This window comes from Cervus elaphus, chromosome 7 (genome assembly GCF_910594005.1).
Source record: "Cervus elaphus chromosome 7, mCerEla1.1, whole genome shotgun sequence".
NCBI lineage: Eukaryota > Metazoa > Chordata > Mammalia > Artiodactyla > Cervidae > Cervus > Cervus elaphus.
In genome coordinates this window covers 21,643,463-21,670,557 of record NC_057821.1, presented here as the reverse complement: position 1 = coordinate 21,670,557, position 27,095 = coordinate 21,643,463, and the positions used below count along the sequence as shown (strand labels likewise).

General features: G+C 41.6%; 1 protein-coding gene across 4 annotated transcripts in view; it reads right to left on the bottom strand.

Annotated features, from left to right (window-relative positions):
• Positions 1-8,854: 8,854 nt before the first annotated feature.
• Positions 8,855-27,095, bottom strand: part of ADGRF4 (adhesion G protein-coupled receptor F4) — a 29,283-nt gene continuing 11,042 nt past the window's right edge. For all 4 annotated transcript variants that reach the window (XM_043907676.1, XM_043907675.1, XM_043907674.1 and 1 more), the window contains 8 exons: positions 26,837-26,891; positions 24,180-24,331; positions 20,495-20,746; positions 17,775-19,154; positions 15,367-15,408; positions 14,877-14,936; positions 13,625-13,681; positions 8,855-9,727 (listed from right to left, as the gene is read on the bottom strand). In XM_043907676.1, the coding sequence (XP_043763611.1) occupies positions 13,634-13,681; positions 14,877-14,936; positions 15,367-15,408; positions 17,775-19,154; positions 20,495-20,746; positions 24,180-24,331; positions 26,837-26,891 (1,989 nt within the window). In that variant the 3' untranslated portion in view covers positions 8,855-9,727; positions 13,625-13,633. The remainder of the gene's footprint in view (positions 9,728-13,624; positions 13,682-14,876; positions 14,937-15,366; positions 15,409-17,774; positions 19,155-20,494; positions 20,747-24,179; positions 24,332-26,836; positions 26,892-27,095) is intronic.

The following is a 27,095-nucleotide window of genomic DNA, read 5'->3' as shown; positions in this document are numbered from 1 at the left end:
CATCTCGCACTGGCAGGCAGATTCTTTTCTGCTAGTACCACCTGGGAAGTAACCTGGCTAAAAACTGTCATACCTGGGAGATCAGAAGTTGCTTTTTGGTACTCCAGACAAATATACTGAATACTAGCTGATTTTTTTCCAAAGTATAAAATAGATTCTCATATCATATAAAATACCAAAAGTTAATATAAATACTATTAATTAATATTAGCAAGAACAGCTTACTGAAAAAAATACATAATCATATCAAGTCACAGACTCTTAAGATATAAAGCAATAATCTCATCTGGTCCAAGGAAATAATGATTATTATTCCTTTTTAAAAAAAATATCCTTGCTAAAATCATGGCCAACTATTAATTTTTGTCTTTAGAACTTTGAAGGAAAAAAAATCTTGGAAGGGATAGGAGTGGATTGATTGTCCTTATAAGACCTCTGACATGTTTTCCAAAGAGATGCTTCACAATTTGTATACTTAGATGGACTTACAATTTCCCAGTAGTTAATGCCATGGAAAGGATTTGTAAAACACACTCTTGTTCCTGACACATGAAGTCCACGAAAATCTTTCTTCTAACATATATTTCTTCTAGAAGTATAAAGGTATACAAATCTTGAAAGATATATGATTTCTAAAGATAAGTGGGTCAAAATATATATTGAGTCTGGCAGCCACCAATGGTGCCGCTCACTCCCTTCTGCAGAGAAGCAGATGCCTAGACACCCTCCTACCATGGCTTCTGTCCTGTGTTAATATTGCTGACACGAAAATAGACTATTTTTACAACAGTAATGATGTTGTAGAATTGACAACTAACTTTTTAAAGCCAGAAACTTGCTATACATTTTGGTATTGATATGGTTAGATTTTTTTCACCTTTGCTAAGACATAATTGATCCATAATATTGTGTAATTTTAAGGTGTATCACATGATGATTTGATACCTCTGTCCTTAGTTTTGTTAACTGAAGATAATATAACCAAAAATAAATAAATAAATGAAAAGGTAATGCAGATGTTGTAGCAAAAGTAGTGCTAAGAGAAAAGTTTAAAGTGGTAAATTTCTACATTAAATAAAAAGGAAAATCTCAAACAAACAACCTAACTTTGCTAATGAAATGAAAGGAATCAAGGAATAATAATCTGCACATTAGGAATTGCAACATAGTTTTAAAATATAGTGATACCTAATCAGTCGGGGGGAAAGGTATGTTTCACATATGTAATGTTTCTGAGTAATTGAAGCCTTTCATTTTATATCCTCGTTATTTCAGGGATCTTCAGTTTTTTTATGGTAGAAATTTGTGGATCATGTATTATATATTTCTGCCCATCATTAGATTTGAAGTCAATATGGGTGATTTGTAAGATAATAGACGTTAGGCACATCATTTGAGCTTTTAGTATTTCTGATCCTTACCTATAAACTGGAAATTAAATTTTATCCTCTGGCTGCACACAAGGTGTTTGTGAGGGTCAAATGAGATAATATATGATAAAGCAGCTTCAGAATTTGAAAGTACTAAACAAAAATAAGAAATGTTAGCTATGGGGCTTTCTTGGTGGCTCAGTGGTAAAGAATCCGCCTGCCAGTGCGGGAGAAACAGGTTCAATCCCTGATCTGGGAAGATCCCATATGCCGCAGAGCAGCTAAGCCCATGCGCCCCAATCATCAAGCCTGTTCTCTAGACTCCATGAGCCACGACTCCTGGAGCCTTCACACCTAGAGCCGGGGCTGGGCAGGAGAAACCACCGCAACGAGAAGCCGGCACACCGCAACTGGAGACAGCCCCAATTGCCACAGCTAGAGAAAAGCCCGTGCAACACTGCAGATCCATAATAGCCAAACACAAATAAATAATTGGTTTTTTAAAAAATGTTAGCTATGATATTCTAGATGATTCAGGGCTATTATTATCAGTTCAGTTCAGTTGCTCAGTCTTGTCCGACTCTTTGCAACCCCATGAATGGCAGCACGCCAGACCTCCCGGTCCATCACCAACTCCTGGAGTTTACTCAAACTCATGTCCATCGAGTTGGTGATGCCATCCAGCCATCTCATCCTCTGTCATCCCCTTCTCCTCCTGCCCCCAATCCCTCCCCACATCAGGGTCTTTTCCAATGAGTCAACTCTTCGCATGAGGTGGCCAAAGTATTGGAGTTTCAGCTTCAATATCAGTCCTTCCAATGAACACCCAGGACTGATCTAAACATCCATCTTTGTTGTATGCTGGAATAAGTGATATTTTCGGATTTGTCTAGCTCCTCAGCACTCCACATTCTTCACTTTGTAGGCCAATATGCAGGGGTTTTTGTAAGTTCTGAAGTCTTCTTCTTAGAATCTAGGCTGTGATTATTAAATAAATATGGAAGGAGCAAAAAACATACACACACACACACACACACACATTCTCTGTTTTTGTTTATTATTAATGCTTTAATAATATTAAAAAGGCAACAACTCTCCTTTTAAAGAATCGGAACTCTCTTTTTTGTACAATTAAAACTTCATCATAAGTTGTGAAATTGCCTACCCTGTATCCTCTTGTCAGGGAAACAATGTAGGTTCTGACTTATTGTCTTGTGAGACTTTTCTTCTTCCCATCCAAATTCAATTCTCTAGTACCTGTGTTTCTTCTATACTCATGGACTCAGTTCTGAGAAGACAACCTATGAGAGAAATAAAACGAACATTTTATTTGCACCTCCTGAGTCATTTTGATTCACACAGGTAAGAGTCAGGGTTTAAATTAGGCAATTTCTGGCTGGGCAAGTTATGCTGTTCCTAAAATGGAACACAGAGGATGGAGGTGTGACCACAGTGTGAAACGACTCATTGTCAGCCACAATTAGACTTTCTCAAGAGCCTGCCAAGTGCTTGACAGGCCTGGACACAGGGCTGCCTAGCCCCTGCTAAAGACTTCCTTGACTTCTGGTAATCTTCCTCAGCTACTGAAAACTATTGATCTCGTTTCCACACATCTCAATGGTAATCAGCTTCTCTTCAAGCGTCCCCATGGATACCACAGACTAACCCGACCTCCTAAATAAGCAGAGTTGTTTCCTATTAATATTTTCTCTCATCTGAGTTAAAGAGTCAGACACCACCAACTGTGGCAACTTTTAATTTGTTCTTAAAATAGGACAAACATTTCCAGATGATCCACTCATATGAGTCCCTATTTCTGAGAGTGATTCAGCAGTATAATTGGTACCCAGAGAGATGGTGGTACAGGTTACGTCTAGGTAGTACCTAAATTAAAAAGAAAAAAAAAATCACAGAATAAACTAAATAAGCAGTGTGTGTGTGTTAGTTGCTTAGTCATGTCCAGCTCTTTGCAACCCCATAGACTGTAGCCCACTAGGCCCCTCTGTCCATGGGATTCTCCAGGCAAGAACAGTGGAGTGGGTTGCCATTTCCTTCTCCAAAAGGAATTATAGAAAGAAAAAAAGTGAAGTCGCTCAATCATGTCCAACTCTTTGCGACCCCATGGACTGTAGCCTACCAGGCTCCTCCATCCTTGGAATTTTTCAGGCAGGAGTACTAGAGGGGGTTGCCATTTCCTTCTCCATAAATAAGCCATAAGGGTTTTGAAATCAATTTAAATCCTTAATCTATCACTTTTTAGCTATTTGTGATTATCTATAAAAATTGCTGTTGTTCAGTTGCTCAGCCATGTCTGACTCTTTTCGACCCCATGGACTGCAGCACACCAGGCTTCCCTGTCCTTCACAGTCTCCCGGAGTTTGCGCAAATTCACGTCCACTGAATCAGTCATGTCATCCAACCATTTCATCCTCTGTCATCCCTTTCTCCTCCAGTTCAGTTCAGCTCAGTCGCTCAGTTGTGTCTGACTCTTTGCGACCCCATGGACTGCAGCACGCCAGGCTTCCCTGTCCATCACCAACTCCCGAAGCTTACTCAAACTCATATCCATCGAGTTGGTGATGCCATCCAACCATCTCATCCTCTGTTGTCCCCTTCACCTCCTGCCTTCAATCTTTCGCAGCATCAGGGTCTTTTCCAAGGAGTCAGCTCTTTGTATCAGGTGGCCAAAGTGTTGGCGCTTCAGCTTCAGCATCAGTCCTTCCAATGAATATTCAGGACTGATTTCCTTTAAGAGTGACTGGTTTGATCTTGCCATCCAAGGGACTCTCAAGAGTCTTCTTCAACAACACAGTTCAAAAGCATTGCTTCTTCAATGCTCAGTTTTCTTTATATATATTTATATTTTTATGCATATATATATATTTGTTGTTTAATTGCTAAGTCTGCCTCTTTTGGGACCCCATGAACTGTAACCTACCAAGCTCCTTTGTCCGTAGAATTTCCCAGGCAAGAATACTGGAGTGAGTTGCCATTTCCTTCTCCAGGGATCTTCCCAACCCAGCATCAAATCTTTGTCTCTCAAATTACCACTGAGCCACCAGGAAAGCCTGTATATATATATGCACACTTAGGTTATTTTCATGTCTTGGCGATTGTAAAGAGTGCTACAATGAGCATTAGGGGGCATGCATATTTTTGAATCATGTTTTTCTCCAGATATATGCCCAGGAGTGGGACTATGGAATCATATGATAGCTTTATTTTTAGCTTTTTAAGGAACCTCATATTGTTCTCCATAATAGCTCTACCAATTTACATTCCCACCCACAGAGTAGTATACCATACCCTCTTTAGCATTTATTATCTTTTGGTAATAATAATAGATAACAAAATATAAATTTTGTGATAAATGGCCATTCTGACCAATGTGAGGTGATACCTCATTGTAGTTTTGGTTTGCATTTCTCTAATAATTAGGGATGTTGAGCATCTTTTCACATGGTGACATTCAGTTGAGAACTCTGACCTCCAAAACTTTAATATATAATATGCTGGGGGATTCTTTGCTGTTGCTGTTTTAATTTTATTTATTTTTGGTTATGTGGGATCTTTTTGCCATGTGGGCCTTTCTCTAGTGGCAGGGGGCGGTGGCTACTTTTTAGCTGAGGTGCAGCGGCTTCTCATTGCTGTGGCTTCTCTTGTTAGGGAGCACAGGTTCTAGGCCCGGAGGCTTCTGTAGTTGCGGCTCCTGGGCCCCAGAGCCCAGGCTCAGCAGTTACCGTGCGCGGGCTTAGCTGCCCTGGAGCATGTGGGTTCTTTCCAGATCAGGGGTCAAATCCACGTCTCCTGCATTGGCAGGCAGGTTCTTTACCACCAAGTCACGAGGGAAGACCAATTCTGTTGTTTGAAGCCACTAAATTTGTGGCAACTTGTTATAATAGCCACAGATAACTGGCACTCATGCTTATCAAGCCCAGCCCACCTCTCATCCCTTCCCTGGCCTGCTGCTCCCATATCTCCTGCTTTCTGCTTCCTGTGTACATATATCATTAAAAAAAATACATATATATTTTTCACAATTTTCTTATACAGAGTTTCCATACTATATACAAACTCTTTGCACCTAGGATGTTTTTTTTTCTTTTTTTACTGAACAACGTACATTCTTGTTCTTTGTTAGCACCTACACAGGCCTCCACAATGAGGATGTTCTACAACTCATTCAACCAGTCCTTAAATGATCGACATTTAGGTGGATTCCGATCTCTGCTAATAAAAATGGAACTTCATAAAGAATGACTTTATGAATATGGTCTCTAATAATCAGGGAGGTGTGTTATCACACTAGATTTTTAGAAATGTTTCTCTACAGTAAAATATATCTGTGCTTGCTAAAATGCTTCAGTTGGGTCAGACTCTTTGTGACCCCATGGACTGTAGCCCACCAGGCTCCTCTGTCTGTGGATTTCCTAGGCAAGAATGCTGGAGTGGGTTGCCATGCCCTCCTCCAGGGGATCTTCCCGACCCAAGGATCGAACCCGGGTCTCCTGCACTGTCAGGCAGGTTCTTCACCATGAGCACCACTTGGGAAGTCCATGTTCTTTTGTAAATACTGTCAAGTCCCCTCCATAGAAGTCATACTACTTTTCACTCCAACAAGCAATACATGAGAATCCTTATTTCTTCACAATCTCTCCAAAAGCATCAGCTGTCTAACATTTGTATTTTTGCCAATCTGATGGTTGGAAATAGCTTTTAGAGTAGTTTTTAATTTTCATTGTCCTTATGAGTGACAGTAAGGCACTCATATAGGCCATACATGTCCAGGCAGATCCCGGTTTTCTCTGTGGAAAAGATCTAAGGGTGCTTTCTAGTTAAACAAGGTTGAATACAAGGTTGAGAAGTGTTGATTGTGCACAACTAGTATCAGGAGAGTAGCGGTCTGATAAATCTGCTGGAGTAAGTAAGGCTTGAAGGGAATGAGAGTTCCCCCAGCCACCACCATCATTGGCTAATGGTTCATAGGCAGGTCTTACCGGCTGCCTGTGTTCTATCACGGGTCCCTGTAATAAAAGGCTGTATCCCTGAATGTGTGTAAGTTGAGCTTCTTTCTCCACTGTATTATTAGGTAATACATACGAACCATTTCAACCGTATTTCATCATCTGATCACAATTAGCCTCCTGCCCTGCTTGGGGGGATAGTATCCCTGCTCTTTGTGGGGAAAAGCTATGGGCAGGCGACATTTCAGGTCCGTCACTGTAAGATTTCAGCCACCAGGGGGCGCTAAAGAGCTTAATTAATTCAAATCAATCGTTTGCACTGTCCGTTTGTCAAGACTGCGACTAATTTGCCTGTGAATTATTTATGACAATGTAGTTATAGCTACTCTATTAGCTTCCTATCACTACTGTAACAAACTGCTACAAATGTATTGGCTTAAAACAATACAACATATTATCTTACAGTTCTGCTGGTCAGAAGTCCAAAGTGGGTCTTGCTGCCTTAAAATCAAAGTATTGACAGAACTGCATTCCTTCTAGAAGCTCTAGGAGAGAACTCTTTTTTTTTTTTTTGCCTTCCCCAGCTTTTAGAGGCTCCTGTATCTTTTTACTAGGATTGTCACTCCCCCCATAGAATGCTTAGTACGATCTCAGTTTCACCAGACAGAGGGCCCTGACACTAGTCCTCCATAAAATGTACACTGGATTGTGAGATTAAGTGACGAAAGTAGCTCAAGAACGGGACCTATCCTCTGTATACTTCATTACTCTGGAAACTCTTGTTATCCAGGTAGAGTTCTTTGCTGTCTGTCACCAGCTTCCAGATCCAGTTTCAACTTCTATTCCTTGCTCTGAAACCTTGTCCCTTTTCCTATCTTGGGACCTGGCCAATCCACTAGAAGCACATTGAAAGGCCTTCTCTGACCCTTGCTCTTCAGTCTAATGAAAGGCCTAGGTCCTCAATTTCACTTCCTTATTAGTTAGTCCACACCACCACCCAGCTTGCTGCAGAGTCAAAAGCTCTGCCACACGAAAAGCAAAGCTCTCACGCCCCATCCCCAGACAGGTGGAAGGATGGGGAAGGGAACTAACATTTCTCAGCCATCTACTGTGGGGGCAGGGTCGTGGGGGCAGGGTCACTCAGAAGCATCCTCTTCTTTGCTCTCCACAATACCATAAAGCACGTTTCATAAAACCATTTAATAGAGGACCAAAGTAGGAGACTCCTAGGGACTAAATAGCCTCCCCAAGTCACTCATTAGAAGCTGGAGAGGATGGACTCCCCTGGTCACTCAGGGCTGAGAATCCATCTGCCAGGGCAGGAGGAATGGGTTCATTCCCTGATCTCGGAAGATCTCACAGGCCGTGAAGCAAAGCCCGGGTACCACAGCTGCCGAGCCCATGTTCTAGAGCCGGCGCTCTGCGACAGGAGAAGCCACGTCAATGAGAAGCCCGTGGACCACAACCAACAGCGTACCGCCCCCCTCCACCACTGCAGCTAGAGAGAAGTCCTCGCAGAAGTGAAGACCCAGCACAGCCAAAAGTAAATAAAGAAAATTGCAAATTTAAATCTTCCACAATTAAAAAGAAGAAGGAGGTGGTAAGGTAAAAATTGAAACACACATCTGTCTTCAAATCCTGTTTTCTGGCCCACACGGCTTATGTATAAAGGGCATCAGTGAACCAAGGCTCAATCCATGCTTCCTCCTCCCAAATTCCCCAGGCCTAAAGGCTGAGGTGTTTGTAGTCTTCACCTCCTGAGTTTTACAGCCCATTCTTGTGTCTGAACAAAGGTTCTACCCACTGTCTTAAAATGGCTTCTGTCTACACTTGACTGTTTCCTGTTGAATGAGTTTCAACATTCTTCATTTTGTTTTATCAGCTGAGAGCTTCTCTTTGCTGCCTCATCATATCCTGTGCTGAGGGCTCTTAAATCTTAGCAGAAGATTGAAGAGGAAATTGTGGGAAAGGGGCAGGATATGCTTCCTTCTCTGTTGCCTCTTTAAGTGATGTTGCTTTCTGACTGACTGGTTCCCAGAGATCTTGTAACTCTCTGAAAGCCAATTCCCCTCTCCCTGAGCAGTTTTTAGCTCTTGGAGACTTGGGCTGGGAAACCAAACACTAAGTGAAAGCCACGCCTGCTGTTTGCAATGCAAACTTTTAGCCACACCTCTTTAGGCAATGAATGGAAGGTAGGAAGGTAGAAAGAGATGGTAAAGTATCACCAAACCACCTCACAACGGTGAAAAATGCATTTCTCAATGGACTCATTGAGTTATCTCCAAAGATGAGAATTACCAGGAGGGGGAAAAATTCCAAGGAGAAAATTAATCTTCAAACTGAGTTGCTCAGGTCTGAGATATCTCTGCCTAAGGTTCACACCTGGATGTTGGAGTCAGAAAACAAGATATTAATATTTTGAAGAATGTGGGTATTTCACTTCTGAAAGCATAGGATTATGCAGGAGATATTGTATGTTCTGTTTTGTAATATAATTATTTTAAGTAAAGAGACAAAAAAGAAAATAAAAGTTTTCATTTTTATTTCTAAAATAACAACCAAAATAGTTGTACATATGTACAGTGGTTTAAACAGACACACACACACACACGCACACACAAATAATAATACCTACAAGAATTTTTTTTTTCTGCTTCACAAGTGAAGAAAGTAAGGTCCCGGGGCAAAATTATTTTACTCAAGATCTAAAACAGAGCAAAATAGCAAGCACATTGAAAAGTCTTCTTGGGAATTGCCTGGTGGTCCTGTGGTTAGGATTCCACAGTTTCACTGCTGAGGGCCCAGGTTCAATTCCTGGTTGGGGAACTAAGATCCCACAAGCTGCACAGTGCAGCTCCCCCCCCCCCCCAAATAAGTCCTTTTTTTTTTTTTTTTAATTGTTCCCTATCTTTAGGAAACCTAGCATGCTTTAACTGTCTCCAAAGTAAATTAAGTATGTTCCCTGCCACCCCACCCCCATGCCTATCCCCAACCAGCCCCAAACCTGGATCCAGATCCTGACCTCCCAAAGTGCCCAGGATCCATGCAGAGACATGGGAGGTTGAGCCAAGGAACCGCAGAGCAAATCCTGGGGGGTGGAAGGGGATTAAGTCTTAATCTTGCCAACATTGACCAAGAAGCTAGGCTTTTGCAGGTCATGGATAGATCAAAGGGTCCACAAATCTACGTCCTTAAAGCCCAGTCACCAAATGCTCTCCTCAATTTTTCCTCGGCAAACCTTCTTACTGAGAGTTCAGGCATCATTTCTGGCAAGAAGAGAAAGTCTTCCAAAGAAACATGACTGTCCCTCTACATTGCAGCCTGTCTTCCAGCCTCCTGCAGGAGTTCAACTCCCCAGCCAGGACCCAGGACTTCCATGAAGCATGGGGCAGCCTAGGCAAAATGATTGACATGCTGGTTAAGTCAGAATAATAGCTGGCATGTACGGATAACTTGCCTCCCAGGTGGCTCAGTGGTAAAAAAAAAAAAACTCTGCCTGCCAAGGCAGGAGACACAGGTTCAATCCCTGGCTCGGGAAGATTCCCCTGCACAATGAATTGGCAACCCACCCACTCCAGTATTCTTGCCTGGGAAATCCCATGGACAGAGGAGCCTGGCAGGCTACGTTCCATGGGGTCACAAAAGAGGCAGATACAACAACTAAACAAAAAACAATAACTTAATTTGAACCAGGTATTAGTCTATGAATCTTGAATATGTTGGCTCATTCAGTCCTGAAACCTGAGAGGTGTGTACTGTTATTATTAGCTTCATTTTACAGATGAGGAAATGGAGACACAGAAACATTGAGCAATTTCTTCAAGGTCACACAGTAGGAAGGCTAAGCTCCCAGCTTTATTTTTCTGGGGCTTTTGCCTTCCCCATGCCACTCCCGCACACCTAAATTCTCAAGGCCCCCTCTCACCCTTCTGCTAAGTAAGCTTGATCTCTAGAATGACTCAGTCCTCTGAATTTGCAACTTTCTAGGAAAACCTTGGTGCTTCTCTCCGGGTATCTGTTCTATCCGTCCCGTTTCTCCCTTGGAATAAAGAGATTTTTTAAGTGAAGTTTAACCACGAATACGTGGAAGAGATTTCAGAAGAAGGGAGGAGCCATCCTAGTGACTCTGAAATCACACTAGGTTAATAACAAGCTAATCACAAGCTCTACTGGGTCCTATTAAAGGCAGGCCCTCCGAAGGAACAGCAGAGGGCGCTGTGCAGCGTTGGCTGCGTGTTAAAAACTCCCTTCCCTTTCCTCCCCTGCTTCCCAGGACGGAGTCCCCCAGTTAGGATGTGGGGAAAATGGCCCGGTTTTTCACACCGCTGCTGTCCTTCCACAGTCCCCGGACCTCTCCTAACACGTGTCCAGACCTTGTTCCTAATAACAGTCCCACCTGAGGTCCCTGGGATATGTGGTGTTTCCAACAATGGGGGCCCCTTTTCTGACCCAAGACCTCTTTAGTCTAAGATTTTGTGTCCTGGTTTAAGCTCTGAAAAACTGCCTTTGCCTTGTGATTAACCCCAGCCTCGACCGCGATCCAGCCTTATGCTCCCCAACTGCCTGTGTCTTGAGCTGTAATTCTGTTCTCAGCCCCCTGACGGGAGACTTGCTTTCTGCTGAAAGGCCTTCCCAGGGCTGCAGAGGATCCCTGGTCATGAATTCCCGTCCTATCCTCTGAGCCTGTTTTGCCTCCAGCATGGTGCCAGCTGCTGCTTTTGAGCGCTTCTGATTCTTCCTGGGTCCAGATGTAAAAAGCAGAGAGACTGCAATTACCGGGAAAATTCAATAGGCCCAGGGTCACCCACAGATGTGCTGAAAGAATGCAATCCTCATCCATTCCCCACTTCACAGGTTCAGAAATAGAGGTTGAAAGCTGAAGAATGAGGCGCTGAGCATTTCTTTGGGCAAAGTTGTTAGTGTGTTGCCGCCTCCTTCCTCCATTTCCTCCTGATCCGGGCCAAACATTGAGCACCTCCGATTCTACTAACTGGTGCAATCCCTGATCTTGTCTTCTGCTGGTTGTCTCCAACAATTAATACAGTCAGCCAGGTGTGCTGAGCTAGCTAAAGTGGAGACTTCATCTACACCTCTCTTCTCTAGAATCGTTAGAGGTCATATCCCCAGGTGGCCCAGCCTCCTCCACCCAAGATAGTCTAATACAGAGGTCCTCAACCTCTGACACCTAATGTCTGATGATCTGAAGTGGAGCTGATTAGAATAAAGGACCCAATAAATGTAATACTCGTGAATCATCCTGAGACCATCACCACCCCAAGTCCATAGAAAAACTCTCTTCAGCGAAACCAGTCCCTGGTGCCAAAAACATTGGGGACTTCTGGTCTAAAAAGCTTCCCCAAACAGATCCAGTTAGAACCTTGATGGAAAGATTGGACTTTCCTGGTGGCTCAGTGGTAAAGAATCCACTGCTAATGCAGGAGATGTGAGTTCAATCCCTGGTCCAGGAAGATCCCCTGGAGAAGAAAATGGCAACCCACTCCAGTATTCGTGCCTGGGACATCCCATGGACAGAGGATCCTGGTGGGCTACAGTCCATGGGGTTGCAAAAGAGTCAGAAATGACTTACAACAACAATGGAAAAGATTGGCTTTACTTGGTCATCTGAACTACCTCTCCTCAGGGACTAATCAAGAAATTCTATAGCAATGTCCCACCATGGAAGATCCCTATAGGCTAGGATATGGACAGAAGTTGGGGGCATTAGCTCTTCAAAGTTCTACTGAATCCTCCCCTTTAAAGTTCTAAAAATTAAAATTCAAATATGAAGGCGATTAACTAAGGATAATGCACCAGTGTTTTCCCCTCTCTTTTCATAGCACCAGGTACATGCCAGTCAATGTATATGAAAGAGCCCCTTCCCTCTTCTGGGGACCATGTGACAATGGCCACAGCAGCATGACAGCAGGTTTGTATCATCTTTAATCCAAGAGGTCCCTTAAAGTTTCTTCCAACTCAGAGAGTTTTTCATTCCATGAGATTGTTTCAACCCCTTCCTTTGCCCCATTGCTCAATAGATGGGCCATGATTCAGAAAGGAAAGGAATGTAAAAGAGGTTGTGCCTGTTGCTGGGTGGTGTTAAAAAAAAAAATCTGAGACTCCTCTGCATCCATGCAGAAAGGCAGGAAGCCTCTCCGATTACCCTGCCCACATTCCCCTTTTACCTCTCAGGCTTCAGGCTGCCACTTTGTGATTTATCCTCCCCTGCATGACTGACTAATATTTGTTTTCCCCTGATTTCACCTGTGTAGAAATAAGGCTCAGAGGGTGGCTGTGAGGAGGCAGCTGATTTGCGCAACTCCACCCTCATCCCTTTAGGGATGATTCCGAACACCAGCTTCTTTAGGGAGAGACGTGCTTGTTGCTTTGTGATTCCGATCAATGTCTTCCTGCTCAACAATGGGGCTACTGTAAGTGTCAACACTCACTGGCAAGAGAGAATTAAGGTGTGTGTAATCACTGCAGATGGTGATTGCAGCCATGAAATTAAAAGACGCTTACCCCTTGGAAGGAAAGTTATGACCAACCTAGACAGCATATTAAAAAGCAGAGACATTACTTTGTCAACAAAGGTCCGTCTAGTCAAGGCTATGGTTTTTCCAGTGGTCATGTATGGATGTGAGAGTTGGACTATAAAGAAAGCTGAGTGGGAAGAATTGATGCTTTTGAACCGTGGTGTTGGAGAAGACTCTTGAGAGTCCCTTGGACTGCAGGGAGATCCAACCAGTCCATCCTAAAGGAGATCAGTCCTGGGTGTTCACTGGAAGGACTGATGTTGAAGCTGAAACTCTAATACTTTGGCCACCTGATGCAAAGAGCTGACTCATTGGAAAAGACCCTGATGCTGGGAAAGATTGAAGGCAGGAGGAGAAGGGGACAACAGAGGATGAGATGGCTGGATGGCATCACCGACTTAATGGACATGGGTTTGGGTAGACTCCAGCAGTTGGTGATGGACAGGGAAGCTTGGCGTGCTGCGGTTCATGGGGTCACAGACAGTCGGACACGACTGAGCGACTGAACTGAACTGAACTGAAACAGCAAGATATATCCTGTATCAGAATGGGGATGATGACTGCGTCCTCTCACTGAGGACAGAAAAAAAAAAAAAAAAGATGTATTCTTAAGATCTGATCAAGTAAACTGAGCTGACATGGGTTTTAAAGATGTGTGTATTTTCATTAATGTGCTCGGCAATAAAGACGTTTCCATTCTCTGAAAGATATCCCTAGCTCCCTTCCCAAAGCTTCTCCTTGATTTTTTAATACTCACGTCTTATCCTCAACGATTCATTAATTTAGATCCATAGGTTGGGCTTAATGATGCATTCTAAATAGGGGAAAAAAATAACACTGATGTCAATGAAGAATGGCATTGACTGGAAAGCACATAGATTTATATTTATGTCTATGCCTGACTGAAGATAAACATACAACAATGGAAACATGAAGTACCAAAGTTGACACAGCTACCCTGAATTAAATTATCATATTTCACTGAATCTCACATTGTAAGCAACATCATTATAATTTATGTCTGCGGAGGAAGGACATGAAAAAATAACTTGCCAATTAAGTCATGGCATGCCATTGATTACCCAATGTGTTCCAATTTCAGAAATATTCAAAAGTGGATAAAAAATGCCTATCTTAGAATCGATGGTCTCTGGCACTAAAAGTCACTCAGTACTAGCTGACTATAAATTCTGACTCTATATGTCTCCGGAGAGCCTTTTATTCGTTTGTTTAAAAGCAGCTCTTATTGAGAAACTGTTGATTGAGTAAATGACTTCTTTCTCATTAATATAACAATGGTGGCAATTTCAGTTGGTAGTTGATGAGACAGATAACTAGGTCAAAAGTCATCTTCAAGATCTTTAGATACACAGACAGTTCAGTTCAAGGGAGTGTGGCTCGCTGCAGAAGCCCGCAGCAGGAAGAATGCTAATTCTCACAAATTGCTGGGTTGCTCTGGTCAAATCTCATGAGTACTCTGGGCCTTGGTTTCCTTACCTCTGAAATGACAAGGGTGGTCTAGTATCTCATTTCTAACTCATGTCTTATTTCCAGCTCTGGCATTTTATGAATCTATGGTCTGCGTTCACATTGTCTCTCTCTTAATGGTCCAAATGTATTTAGTTGAAATACAACCAGTATGGAAACTTTGCTTTTTTTTCTTTTCTTGCCATGCTGCAGGGCTTGCAAGATCTTAGTTCCCCAACCAGGGATCAAACCCAGGCCCCGAGTGTGAAAGCATGGAGCCCCAACAACTGGGCCATCAGGGAATTTCCTGGAATTCCATTCCAGGAAATTCCCTGGAAACTTTTCTTGAGGGGTATGTTCCAGTGACCCTGAGCTCTAGCAGGATGCTCCAAACTTGTTGATTGAAGAAATGAATGAATAAAGGTATGCCCTCATGATTCTGTTTGCTAACAAATCCCAAACATTGAGCTATAGTATTTGTCTGCATGACTCGACTGAGAACACTGACCTTCCGGTTTTGAGACTGAAAGGGAGAGGCTTACCTCTACTACCCTCGACTGCCCCTTCAGTGAAGACATCCTTATCCTCAAAGCATCTCGTATCTAAAGAAGCAATGAGAGTGAAGAGATGACAACATCCTCAAGGTCTAGATCTGGGTCCTGAAACTCTGAGGCCAGCCACTCTGGCAGAAGCAGCATCAGATGGTTCAGCACCGTGCTTGAAAAATAATGAAACTTGGATAAAAGTTGAGGTGTAATCATAACTCGATTTAGGACTAAGATTAAAGTTCTGGTCATGGTTTCTATTTGTTTCACTGGCTATGTTCAAATATAACCTCCAGTTGACTTGAGAAGGAATAGGACAATAGAGAGTATAGTTCTTCCCTTCCCCCCCACCCCGCAGCTGATGCCTTGAACCACCCCACAAACTCAACTCTTCTCCACCGTCCTCTCTGATCAAGGCTGTTTCATCCTCCCGCTCCCCCCAACCACATGGAAAACACTTACAGTGAGTGACACAAATTCAAATTACCTTGTGGTCCACAATGGTTCCAAACAGCAAGATGAAGAGCCCCTGTGACAGAATTCAACAAAAGTATGACGGACAGTTCTGCAGACCATAACCCAGTAGTTATTTTAATACCACTCTTCCAGATTCCATCAAAGACAGTTATCATATATTAGAAACTTCAGTGTCTACTGACTCTCATGCACTAATGAGTGTTTTCTTTGAATGGACCTCAAAAAAAGAGGACCACCTTCATGTTTGTGCATGAGAGTGATTGATATTTCTTGAATGGCTTCAAATGTAGGATAGTTTTCAAACTTATTAAATCTGTTTACTTTCTTCCCAGGTATTAAGGTGGTTGTTCTTACTCATGATGATAGTAACACACACGTAAAATTTTGTCATTCAAAGTCACAATCAGGGAAGGTGTCATGGGAAAATGAAATGTATTCTAGCCTACTTTCAATGGAAAAGTCAAGAAACAGGCAGCTAGAGTCTCTAAAACTGGTGAAAGAAGTTACTGCATAAAAAAAAGAGAGAGAGAGAGAGAAGTCTAAAGAAACCTGTAAGACCAAGGTCTCTCGGAGTTTAAATTATCTGGTCACCTACAAAATCAGAGTAATTGACAGTCAATCCTTTTAAGTCATGGGAGTTGGGGGTCCAAGGAAAATCTGAATCCTGCCACAAGAGTGAAGGGAAGCCTGGTTTCTAAGGATGGTTTCATGGAGAAGAAACATTGATCAGAAAACTGAAAATGTTTAATTGTAAGTCACAGAGAAAGCTTGTTTTAGAAAAATGGAATGTGTGTAACTAAAGGGAGTCTAGAAATTTTCTTTCTACCAAGACAATAGAAACAGAAATGATCCAAAAGAGAAATGCAGAACAGAATTTCCTGGGGTTTAATTAAATTGCAAAATAATGAGGTAAGGTCAGTGGTAATGAATATAACTTCAAGAGCAGGCGAGATTTATGTGAGTCCAAGAGCTTTTGATCCCCACCCCCAAAGAAAACCTTAAGTAAAAGGTTTCTCTTTAAGGCAATACAGAGGAAAGATTGAAATAAATGTTCTCCATCGTTATTAAGGAATTATGAATAAGGTATATAATTGTACTGAGTTGGCATTACTTTAAAGTTGGCTTTATTATTTCGCATTAGGTTTTGAAATAGAGTAATTGTGACATGGAATATTTTGTTGCTTTATTAAACAGTTATGTTTATTTTCTTTAAAGCATTGGTCAAAAAATTTTTGAATATATTTTTCTGAAAAGAAGCAGATAATAAATATTTTAGGCTTTGCAGTTTCTACAGCCTCTGTTCCGACTATCTCACCCCTGCCACTGCAGCACAAGAGCCACCACAGGGGAAATGTGTGTGTGTGTAAGTGTATTTCAATAAAAAGATGTGTTTGTAAGCCTGTGTGTAAGGTGTGTTTCAAAAAAAACTATTTACAAACACAGGCAGCAGGCCACAGTTTGCCAGCTCCTGATTTAAAATATATTAAAAAGATATGAACCTTCTGGGATTTCCCTGGTGTCCCAGTGGCTAAGACTCCACACCACTAATGCAAGGGGTCTGGGTTTGATCCCTGGTCTGGGAACTAGACCCTACTTGCTGCAACTAAGACCCAGTACAGCCAAATAAATAGATATATTTAAATATATATATATATATACATAAACTTCCTAAATTTTCTATTACCCATGGGTGCAGAAAGCAGCCTAATGACAGCTTCCTAAAAGTGGCTTAGTAGCCAAGATGAAGTGGAATGACTTTTAGGTGGATAATCTTATTAAAGCAAGCATGGTAAACAAGAAAAGACATTAGAGATCATTTTAGATCTATCTTTATCTTACAGAGGAGAAGTCTGAGGACCAGAGAAAGTGACATTGCTGGGATCCATTTCTGTGAATAACAAATGACACTTATTTTACAGAGAATAGCAGGGAGGGGGTACGAGAATCCCTGATTGATTAACATCCAAAGTGAGTAGCATGGGCCATCATCTCTGCATGCTGTGAAAAACGACTATTATTTCATAGATTCCCCAGACTATTTGAGAAAGGATAAAAATTGTGCTTGTTTTGAGACATAATATGTAACCGTAGCCTCACACATCCCTAACCAAAGACTAGTCCTTCATAAGTGAAGGTCAACATCTTTTCACGTGGAAACTTTAGAAAAGACAAAAGGAGATGCCTACCCAATCAGCTTGATCATCAAAATCCAACTGGACAATCAAAGGACAAAGAGATGTCACAGATAAATGTCTCTAAGATATAAAAGGAAATGGAAGGAATATGGGGTATTCTATATTTTTAAACCATAACCATATTATGTTGTATAGCCAGAATACCAAATTATAAGATAATAATACTTTGTAAATAAAAAGTAGCTAATAGTATCAATAAAATAAGTCTCTCTCCCAAAATTACCTGGAAAGCATTGAGCAGGGCAAAGATTATATGGAATATCAAGGAAGTGCCTTCTATGAGCGTAGCTATTCCAAAACCCCAGGTCAGTCCCAACAGTGGGGTGAGGATGGCGACATTTTTGCTGATCCTCAGGATTATGGCCACATCTTGAGACTTGGAACTGCCAATAGAGGGTCTCTGAGTGTTGACAGCAACAACCAAAACCACAACAAGATTCACAGCCACAATGACCAAGGCTGGGATGGCAAAGGCTAAAAGGGCTTTGGTGTCATCCCAGTTAAGCCAACAGGCACCGTGTCTCACGTAGCCTTTCCCCGGCTCTGTGACAGCCACGGTGGTGGCAGCAATGACTAACGGGCACCCGTAGCCAACGGCAAAGCCAATGGCCAGCATGCGGGACTTCATCATCCTCCGGAAAACGACCAGCAGTCCATAGATGATGAGCAGGGCTTTGAAGAGCATCCAGAAAAACAGACAGAGGTAGAAAAAGTGGCTAAAAAATGTCACGGCAACACACCAGTTGTAGTCCTGGGCCTTTTTGTTGAAGTTGGAGCCTAAGATGAACCACACATTGGCAGTCAAGAGCGACACAGCTATATTCACAATGCATACATGTCGCATATATGATATGTCCGTCATGACCACACGGGACCAGACGGTGGCTTCGATGATCAGGCAAAGAATCAAGCTAAGGATGGAGACGCTGAGTCCAACACAGGTGATATAGTCCAGGACTTTGTTGTCCACAGATATGGGGGACATGAGGATGGAAAAAGACATCATCACGTTGGTGTAGTTACACCGGCATTTCACTCTATGCTTGGTGTCCAGCGTTGTTTCGCAGACATTCTCATCCCACCTCCTTTTCCTGGAGTGCCAGCCAACACATTGGGCCCTGGCATTCTGGGATTTGTTGATCTTCTCAAAGGTGAATAAGATTTGCTCCAATCTTTCTGGTAAAATCACCGACAGGACCAGTCCATTTACCAGCCTGGGAAGGTGGGCATTTTCCAAGTGGGCCTCTTTCAGGACAGCCCCCAAAGTGGGAAAAGCTATGCCAACAGCTTGGGAGGCATTTGGGGGCAGCTTCCGCAGCTCTTGCCTGGGAATCTCTATGATTCCTAGGATACCCTCCACTGTATTGTTCAAGTTCATGGAGAAACTGAGACTTCTCTCCGAGGTATTGTTGTTGATGGGGAACCCTTTCGTCTGAATGAAGAATTCATCCACAATGTGCTCAGGTTCATCCTGGATGTGGAGTTGCCTCGCAAACCAGTTCACTGACTGCAACAGATCGGAGCTGACATTTTTGTCCGGAATGAAAGCCCAGTTTGGAATGACCGCTGGGTCGAGGATGTGGTTGGCCACTTTGCTGTAGCTCTGCAGTGGAGAAAAGTGGATACTATACTGGGGATGTCCACGCTATGGTACAAAGTTGATTTCTAAAACCTCAAGTTTCTAAAGATCAAATGATTTGCTATTATGTGACATGTTTCTCTTCAAATTCACTGTTTATTAGAATTCTCATACTAGTAGGACTTCAGAGAGAGGAAAAAAATTAGAAATGTTAAAAACAAAATATGATAAAAAGAAAGGAAATATGCAAAGTAAGATTGAGGGTTGACATATATACACTAATATGGATAAGATAGATAACTGATAATATTGATAACTCTACTTAATGCTCTGTGGTGACCTAAATAGGAAGGAAACCCAAAAAAGAGGGGATCTATGTATACTTGAAGCTGGTTCACTTTGCTGTATAGTGGAAATTAACACAACACTGTAAAGCAACTATACCTCAATTTTTAAAAATCAATAAATATAAACTAAAAAATAATAAGACAAAATAAAATGAAATAAGCAAATAAGATGAAATGAAACCACAGAGCAGGGATACCTGCTTTATCATATGCCCCAGGCAGCATTTCCAACTTCAGTTTGTATAACCCAAGTTTTCCATGAGATATTAATGACTGTTTAAGGAGGAAGTTGGGAGTAGATCCTATGGCAATCCAAATACAGCACACCATATCCCTATCCACCACCCGCCCCGTCCCGCCGACCCTTGTGAAGAGTGCCAAAGTTTATTAACACATTTAAAGCTCTATAAAGTCCTGCCGTAAGACCTACTTGGCTTCATTTACCCCAGAATTCCTATATCTGCTGTACTACAGATCTCTCTTTTAAGAAATGGAATCTCTGCTGACATTTCTCAGTACAATTACATTTTACAAAAATAAAATTTGGGAAACTTTATAGTAGTCAAAGTCTTCCTCACAGGATTATTATGTGATAGTTCCTTGCAAATATTCAGTCTGTACAAAAACCTGTATTAAAAATATTCTTATTTCTTGAAAGGGGTTTCACTGAGAGCTCAATTGGTAAAGAATCCACCTGCAATGCAGGAGACCCCAGTTCAATTCCTGGGTTGGGAAGATCCGCTGAAGAAGAGATAGGCTACCCACTCCAGTATTCTGGCCTAGAGATTTCCATGGACTGTATGGTTCATGGGGTCGCAAAGAGTTGGACACAACTGAGCGACTTTCATTGTTTCTTAAAAACGTCCACAAACTAAGATGAATCCATACCCAAAACTGAAATGAACTGTTATTGTGGTTATGGTAGTTTTTACCCTGAAAACTATTTTGAAACTATTAAAGTGCAAGATTTTGGAAAAAAAAATTGTCAGGTTTTTGAATGAAATTAACAAAGAATACCTTCATTTTCTCTTGGGTGACATTATCAGACAAATCCATAGAAATGTTTTTTAGTAACTCCACTATAAATGCAATATTTCCGGATGTTGCTTCTGATGATTTCACAGCATTAATTATGCAGGCGTAATCCAATGGGCAGTTCTTTTGGATTCCTTGAGCTACACTCCTGATGGGCTCTGGGGCTTGGTAGTCAAGAATGTGCAGAGTTATAGACGGTGCTGCCACGGAGAGGCGTGATGCACTGTTTGAGTCCTGTTGGTAAAAACATGGTTGTTTCACTCAAAAATGATTAAGCACCCAACATGTCAGACGAAGGAAGTTAAAGGCACAAATAATCCACATGAGAAAAAAAGAGGAGCAAGAGGTCCTGAAAAGTGGTTTAGAGGCTGAAAAATATGGAGAAGGTAAGGAGCTCACAGCAGGGCAGGAGATTCCACCAAAATCCCCACAGAGGTCAGGATGTGAACTTTTCTTACTAGAATCTGCTTTCAGGACAGTGATTGTAGCTAAGTATTACAACAAGACAGTTTTCTCCAGAGATATGGAGGAATTCTAGAAACAAAAACTGTCTAATGATTTTCATTGTTTTTTAAAGAGGATCTATATAGAACTTCAGAGGGGAGTAATTTTTGGAGGTTGACAGTTAAACACAGAAGGCTAAAGCACTGTGATTTTTAAAAGTTTAGAGTTCACTAAATAGAAGAAGCTGGGCTTCCTGGTGGCTCAGTGGTAAAGAATACACCTGCCAATGCAGGACATGCAGGTTTGACCCCTTGGTTGCAAATATCTTCTGGAGAAGGAACAACCCACTCCAGCATTCTTGCCTCAGAAATCCCATGGACAAAGGAGCTTGGCAGGCTACAGTCCATGGGGTTGCAAAGAGTTGGACACAATTGAGCAAGTGAAAAACAGCAAAATAGAAGTTGTTTGCTCACTTCCTCATACCTTTTACCTAGAATTTCCCAGAATAGGCCTTAGGATAGGCCAAAATAATAATTTACTTCATTTAACTCCCTTTTAAATGGGCTATAGTTGCAAGGACGTCTATGTGATTAGCCAAACGATTATACAGTGGAAGTGAGAAGTAGATCTAAGGGACTAAATCTGATAGACAGAGTGCCTGATGAACTATGGACGGAGATTCGTGACATTGTACAGGAGACAGGGAGCAAGACCATCCCCAAGAAAAAGAAATGCAAAAAAGCAAAATGTCTGTCTGGGGAGGCCTTACAAATAGCTATGAAAAGAAGAGAAGCAAAAAGCAAAAGAGAAAAGGAAAGATATTCCCATTTGAATGCCAGAGTTCCAAAGAACAGCAAGGAGAGATAAGAAAGCCTTCCTCAGTGATCAATGCAAAGAAATAGAGGAAAACAATAGAATGGGAAAGACTAGAGATCTCTTCAAGATTATTAGAGATACCAAGGGAATATTTCATGCAAAGATGGGCTCAATAAAGGACAGAAATGGGATGAAACTAACCGAAGCAGAAGATATTAAGAAGAGGTGGCAAGAATACACAGAAGAACTATACAAAAAAGATCTTCACGACCCAAAGATAATCACGATGGTGTGATCACTCACCTAGAGCCAGACATCCTGGAATGATAAGTCAAGTGGGCCTTAGGAAGCATCACTACGAACAAAGCTAGTGGAGGTGATGGAATTTCTATTGAGCTATTTCAAATCCTAAAAGATGATTCTGTGAAAGTGCTGCACTCAATATGCCAGCAAATTTAGAAAACTCAGCAGTGGCCACAGGACTGGAAAAGGTCAGTTTTCATTCCAATCCCAAAGAAAGGCAATCCCAAAGAATGCTCAAACTACCACACAATTGCACTCATCTCACACGCTAGTAAAGTAATGCCCAAAATTCTTCAAGCCAGGCTTCAACAGTACATGAACCATGAACTTCCAGATGTTCAAGCTGCTTTTAGAAAAGCAGAGGAACCAGAGATCAAATTGCCAACATTTGTTGGATCATAGAAAAAGCGAGACAATTCCACCAAAACATCTACTTCTGCTTCATTGACTATGCTAAAGTCTTTGACTGTGTGGATCACAACAAACTATGGAAAATTCTTCACAAGATGGGAATTCCAGACCACCTTAGCTGCCTCCTGTGATATCTGTATGCAGATCCACAAGCAACATTAGAACCAGACATAGAACAACGGACTGGCTCCAAATTGGGAAAGTGGAACGTCAAGGCTATATATTGTCACCCTGCTTATTTAACTTATATGCAGAGTACATCATGAGGAACGCTGGGCTGGAAGAAGCACAAGCTGGAATCAAGACTGCCGAGAGAAATATCAATCACCTCAGATATGCAGATGACACCACCCTTATGGCAGAAAGTGAAGCAGAACTAAAGAGCCTCTTGATTAAATGAAAGAGGAGAGTGAAAACATTGACTTAAAGCTCAACATTCAGAAAACTAAGATCATGGCATCCGATCCCATCACTTCATGGCAAATAGATGGGGAAACAGTGGAAACAGTGGCAGACTTTATTTTTGGGGGCTCCAAAATCACTGCAGATGGTGATTGCACCCATGAAATTAAAAGAGGCTTACTCCTTGGGAGAAAAGTTATGACCAACCTGGACAGCATACTAAAAAGCAGAGACATTACTTTGCCAACAAAGGTCCATATAATCAAAGCTTTGGTTTTTCCAGTGTATGGATTTGAGAGCTGGACTATAAAGATAGTTGAGCACCAAAGAACTGATGCTTTTGAACTGTGGTGTTGGAGAAGACTCTTGAGAGTCCCTTGGACTGCAAGGAGATCCGACCAGTCCATCCTAAAGGAGATCAGTCCTGGGTGTTCATTGGAAGGACTGATGTTGAAGCTGAAACTCTAATACTTTGGCCACCTGATGCAAAGAGCTGACTCATTTGAAAAGACCCTGATGCTGGGAAAGATTGAGAGCAAGGAGGAGAAGGGGACGTCAGAGGATGAGATGGTTGGATGGCATCACTGATTCAATGGACATGAGTTTGAGTAAACTCTGGGAGTTGCTGATGGACAGGGAAGCCTGGCGTGCTGCGATACATGGGGTTGCAAAGAGTCGGACACGAATGAGTGACTGAACTAAACTGAACTGAAGTGAGAGACTGCATTGATACTCCTATTCTAAAAACACTTGACATTTTAGGATACGCAGAAATCAATGTGCTTCTACAAGGATGAAAGGGAGGCAGAAGGAAACAGTGGCTAAGTGAAAGGATACAAAATAAAATATTTTAATTGAGAATTGTTTCATTCATTGAATTTTTATCCTTTCTGGAACACACACCTCTGTCTTCCTTTGGTCAAGTGATTGAAAGTATTAGAAAAAGATATTAAAGTGAATTTAACCCTAGACACATTCTGTTGCTTAATTCATTAGCGTAAGAGGTATAAAAATCCATTTTTAAAGCTAAGACTTTAATCTCTAAGTGTTTATCACTCTCGGAATGAATTTCAGATCCTTTTTTGTTGTTGTTGTTGAGAAAAGATTTTGAGAGAGAGAAATAAAGTGGTTGAGAGTTTGGATGAGGAAGGAATGATAAGAGACAAACTTGAACCCACTCTGTAGAATTTCTCAAGTCCAGATCTGAAACTTATTATCATGCTGAACAGAAAACATTTCAAATGTTTCTGGTAGGATATGCAAATAAAGTGCAAATATGCAAATACATCACCATAAAGAGTGTTTCCACAGAAAGGCTTGTACATGTTTCAGTTGATTTCTGCCACTTGTTTCCATTACAGATAAATCCTATTTCTCCATGAAAGTGCTGAGCACAGGGCTGGCTGCAGTTAGAAGAAGGGCTGCAAGGTCCATGGCATTTTCCTTAGAAGAGAGAGAGAGGCCTGATTAGCATTTCCACACTTTGACAAGGACATCTAACTCCTTCCTGGGGCTTGGGGGTTGCTTCCCAGATGAGGCGACTTTGAAATGGGTTCTCAGCCACCAACCACTAAGACGTTTCAGGCAGACTGTGAAGCTGATGTCTAGAGAGAGTGAAGAACATGTGGAAAGGAGGGTCATTCATAAAGAGTTCAGAGTGTCTGAGGGGTGAGTGGCGAGAGATGAGGGTGGGGAGGAAAGCAGGGTCAAGTCCTGAAAGACCTTGGATTCTGTGCTTATATGAGGGGTACCAGGAAGTATGATTAGATTTGTATAAGATAATTAACCATGCATGGAGCAGGAGTTAGTAAACTTTTCTGTAAAGGACCAGGTAAATAGAGTTGACAGATAAAATACAGGTTAAATGCCAGTTAAATATTGATTTTATTTTCAGATACAGTCAATTCTCATTATTTGCAGCAGTTGTAGTCTATAAAGTCACTGCCACAAACACTGAACTAGTGAATATGTAACTATTGCTTCTAGGAGAAATACAAGGTTAGGTGCCTATAAGCTTCACTCGCATTTTCACCAACCAATCAATATATCAATATATAAGCTTGTTTTGTGTGTTTCCATTTAAAGACACCTTATTTAATATATGCTTTTGATTCCCTGACATTGAACTCATAGCCAAGGGCACTATAACTAGTGACAACACATTAACAAAGCTTATCTAGCATATTTTCCCCATAAGGCACATCACAACCTTCTTAGGCACAGTACACATCGCTTTGGAACTATATTTGGGGGCCATTTTAAGCAGCAAAATCACCAACTAAAAAACACAAAACACGTGACACTACATAGACCACAAAAAACACTTGTTTATAGTAGGAAGGTCAAGTGCCGCCTCATTCAACTGGGAGCATGCACCTTGGCTGATAATTTTTCTGTTATTCTGTGCATGTCTGTTAAAGAATCAGAGAGCACTGTGACTGCTGATTTGGAAAAGATGCAAATACAGAATCCATGCATAAAGAGAACCGACTAAATATGTTCAGTAGAACAATGGATAATTTTTCATTTATGTATAACCCATGAAATATTACTCATGGCTTATCTGAAATTTAAATTTCACCAGGCATTCTATGTTTTTGCTAAATACAACATAGCTAACCAGAGAGTAAACATTTCAGTTTTGAGGGCCATATGGTCTCTGTCACAAATACTCGGCTCTGCTTAGTAGCATAAAGGCAATCAAAAACAATGTGTGAATGAGTAAGCATGGCTGGGTTTCAATAAAACTTTATTCAAAAAAACTGGTGGCAGCCTAATTTGGCCCCTGAGGAGAGTGGATTGACTTGATGCAGCTGTTGAAGTATTCCCAGGAAGAATTGCCTTCAGATAGCAGCAGTGCAGTAGGAAGAAGTAGATGATACTGAGAACTATCGAGGTATTGAAATAAATACAAAGTGAAGTGCCCTACTGGCTGTGAGCCAAAGGATATTGATGACCAGTATTTATGATTCAGACAGAAGAATAGAAGCAGGTTGTTTTGCATCTTTCTTTGACATCTACCCAAATGTATTCATTGTTGCGATTTCTTTAAGCTGAGTGCATCTCATTTTCTCATTCATATAGTTTGGAGATAATGCCATAGTCTTGTTACAAACATTGAATGAGACAGCATCTTGTACAGCACTTAGATCAGTGTTGTCATAAATGTTCAATGCACATTAGCTACATTTCTCTCCTCTTTCCTTTCTTAGTTCCAAATCTGTATATATTTGTATTTGCCCCCAGAAATATACTTGGCCGTGACTGTGCAGATCCCAGTAATCTATGTGGGTGAGAGCCACAGGATTTCACTCTTACTTCTCATGATGGTTCCATAGTTTGTCTCTCACTTCTCTAGAGTGACCAATCTTGCCAGTTCAGTTCAGTTCAGTCGCTCAGTCATGTCTGACTCTTTGCAGCCCCATGGACTGCAGCACTCCAGGCTTCCCTGTCCATCACCAACTCCCAGAGCTTGCTCAGACTCATGTCCATCAAGTTGGTGATGCCATCTAACCATCTTATCCTCTGTCAGTCTCGCCAACATGATACCTATTACATCACTTGAAGAGATCGCTCAGCCTCAGAGGGCTACATGCTTTTGAGAACCTTGAAAGTATCTTTGAATGAAGGAATGAATGATCCTGTCCTCTTCACTCTTCTGCCTCTTGTTAGCTCATTAGTTCAGATTTCCCTTTTGAGTTTTAAAAGGGACTCTCGTCTACTATTCTAGAACATGTATGAATATCTGCCAACTTGTTTCATTGACTGTGCCGTGGGTAATAGTATAATTACAAGAAAATCTATTGATGATGTTTAACATTTAGAACTTATTTGAGATGGTTATTCTATGTGAAAACTTGTGGTCTGGGGATTGATCTGCAATATCCATGCCCTTCCTTTATTCTGCCCAGTCTTCAAATGGAAGAAGACTGTTCTGTAGCTACATACCTTGAATTCTTCCAGTCTTGGGTTTTCTTTCAGGACCTTGAAGTTTATCTCCATCCTGTAAAACATAAATTCTCAGAGGTTTTCTTTACAGTGGGACTCTACTCTCTCATCTCAACTTAGAGACTCCATGTGAATATGAAGAGAAAATGTGTTCAAGACTAGGAAGAAAATGGCATCTGATATTGCAGGAATTTGCTGAAGGGATGTGAGCCCTGACTGAGAACATGCTGCTGCCCCCAGTGAAGGCTAGAAACTGGGT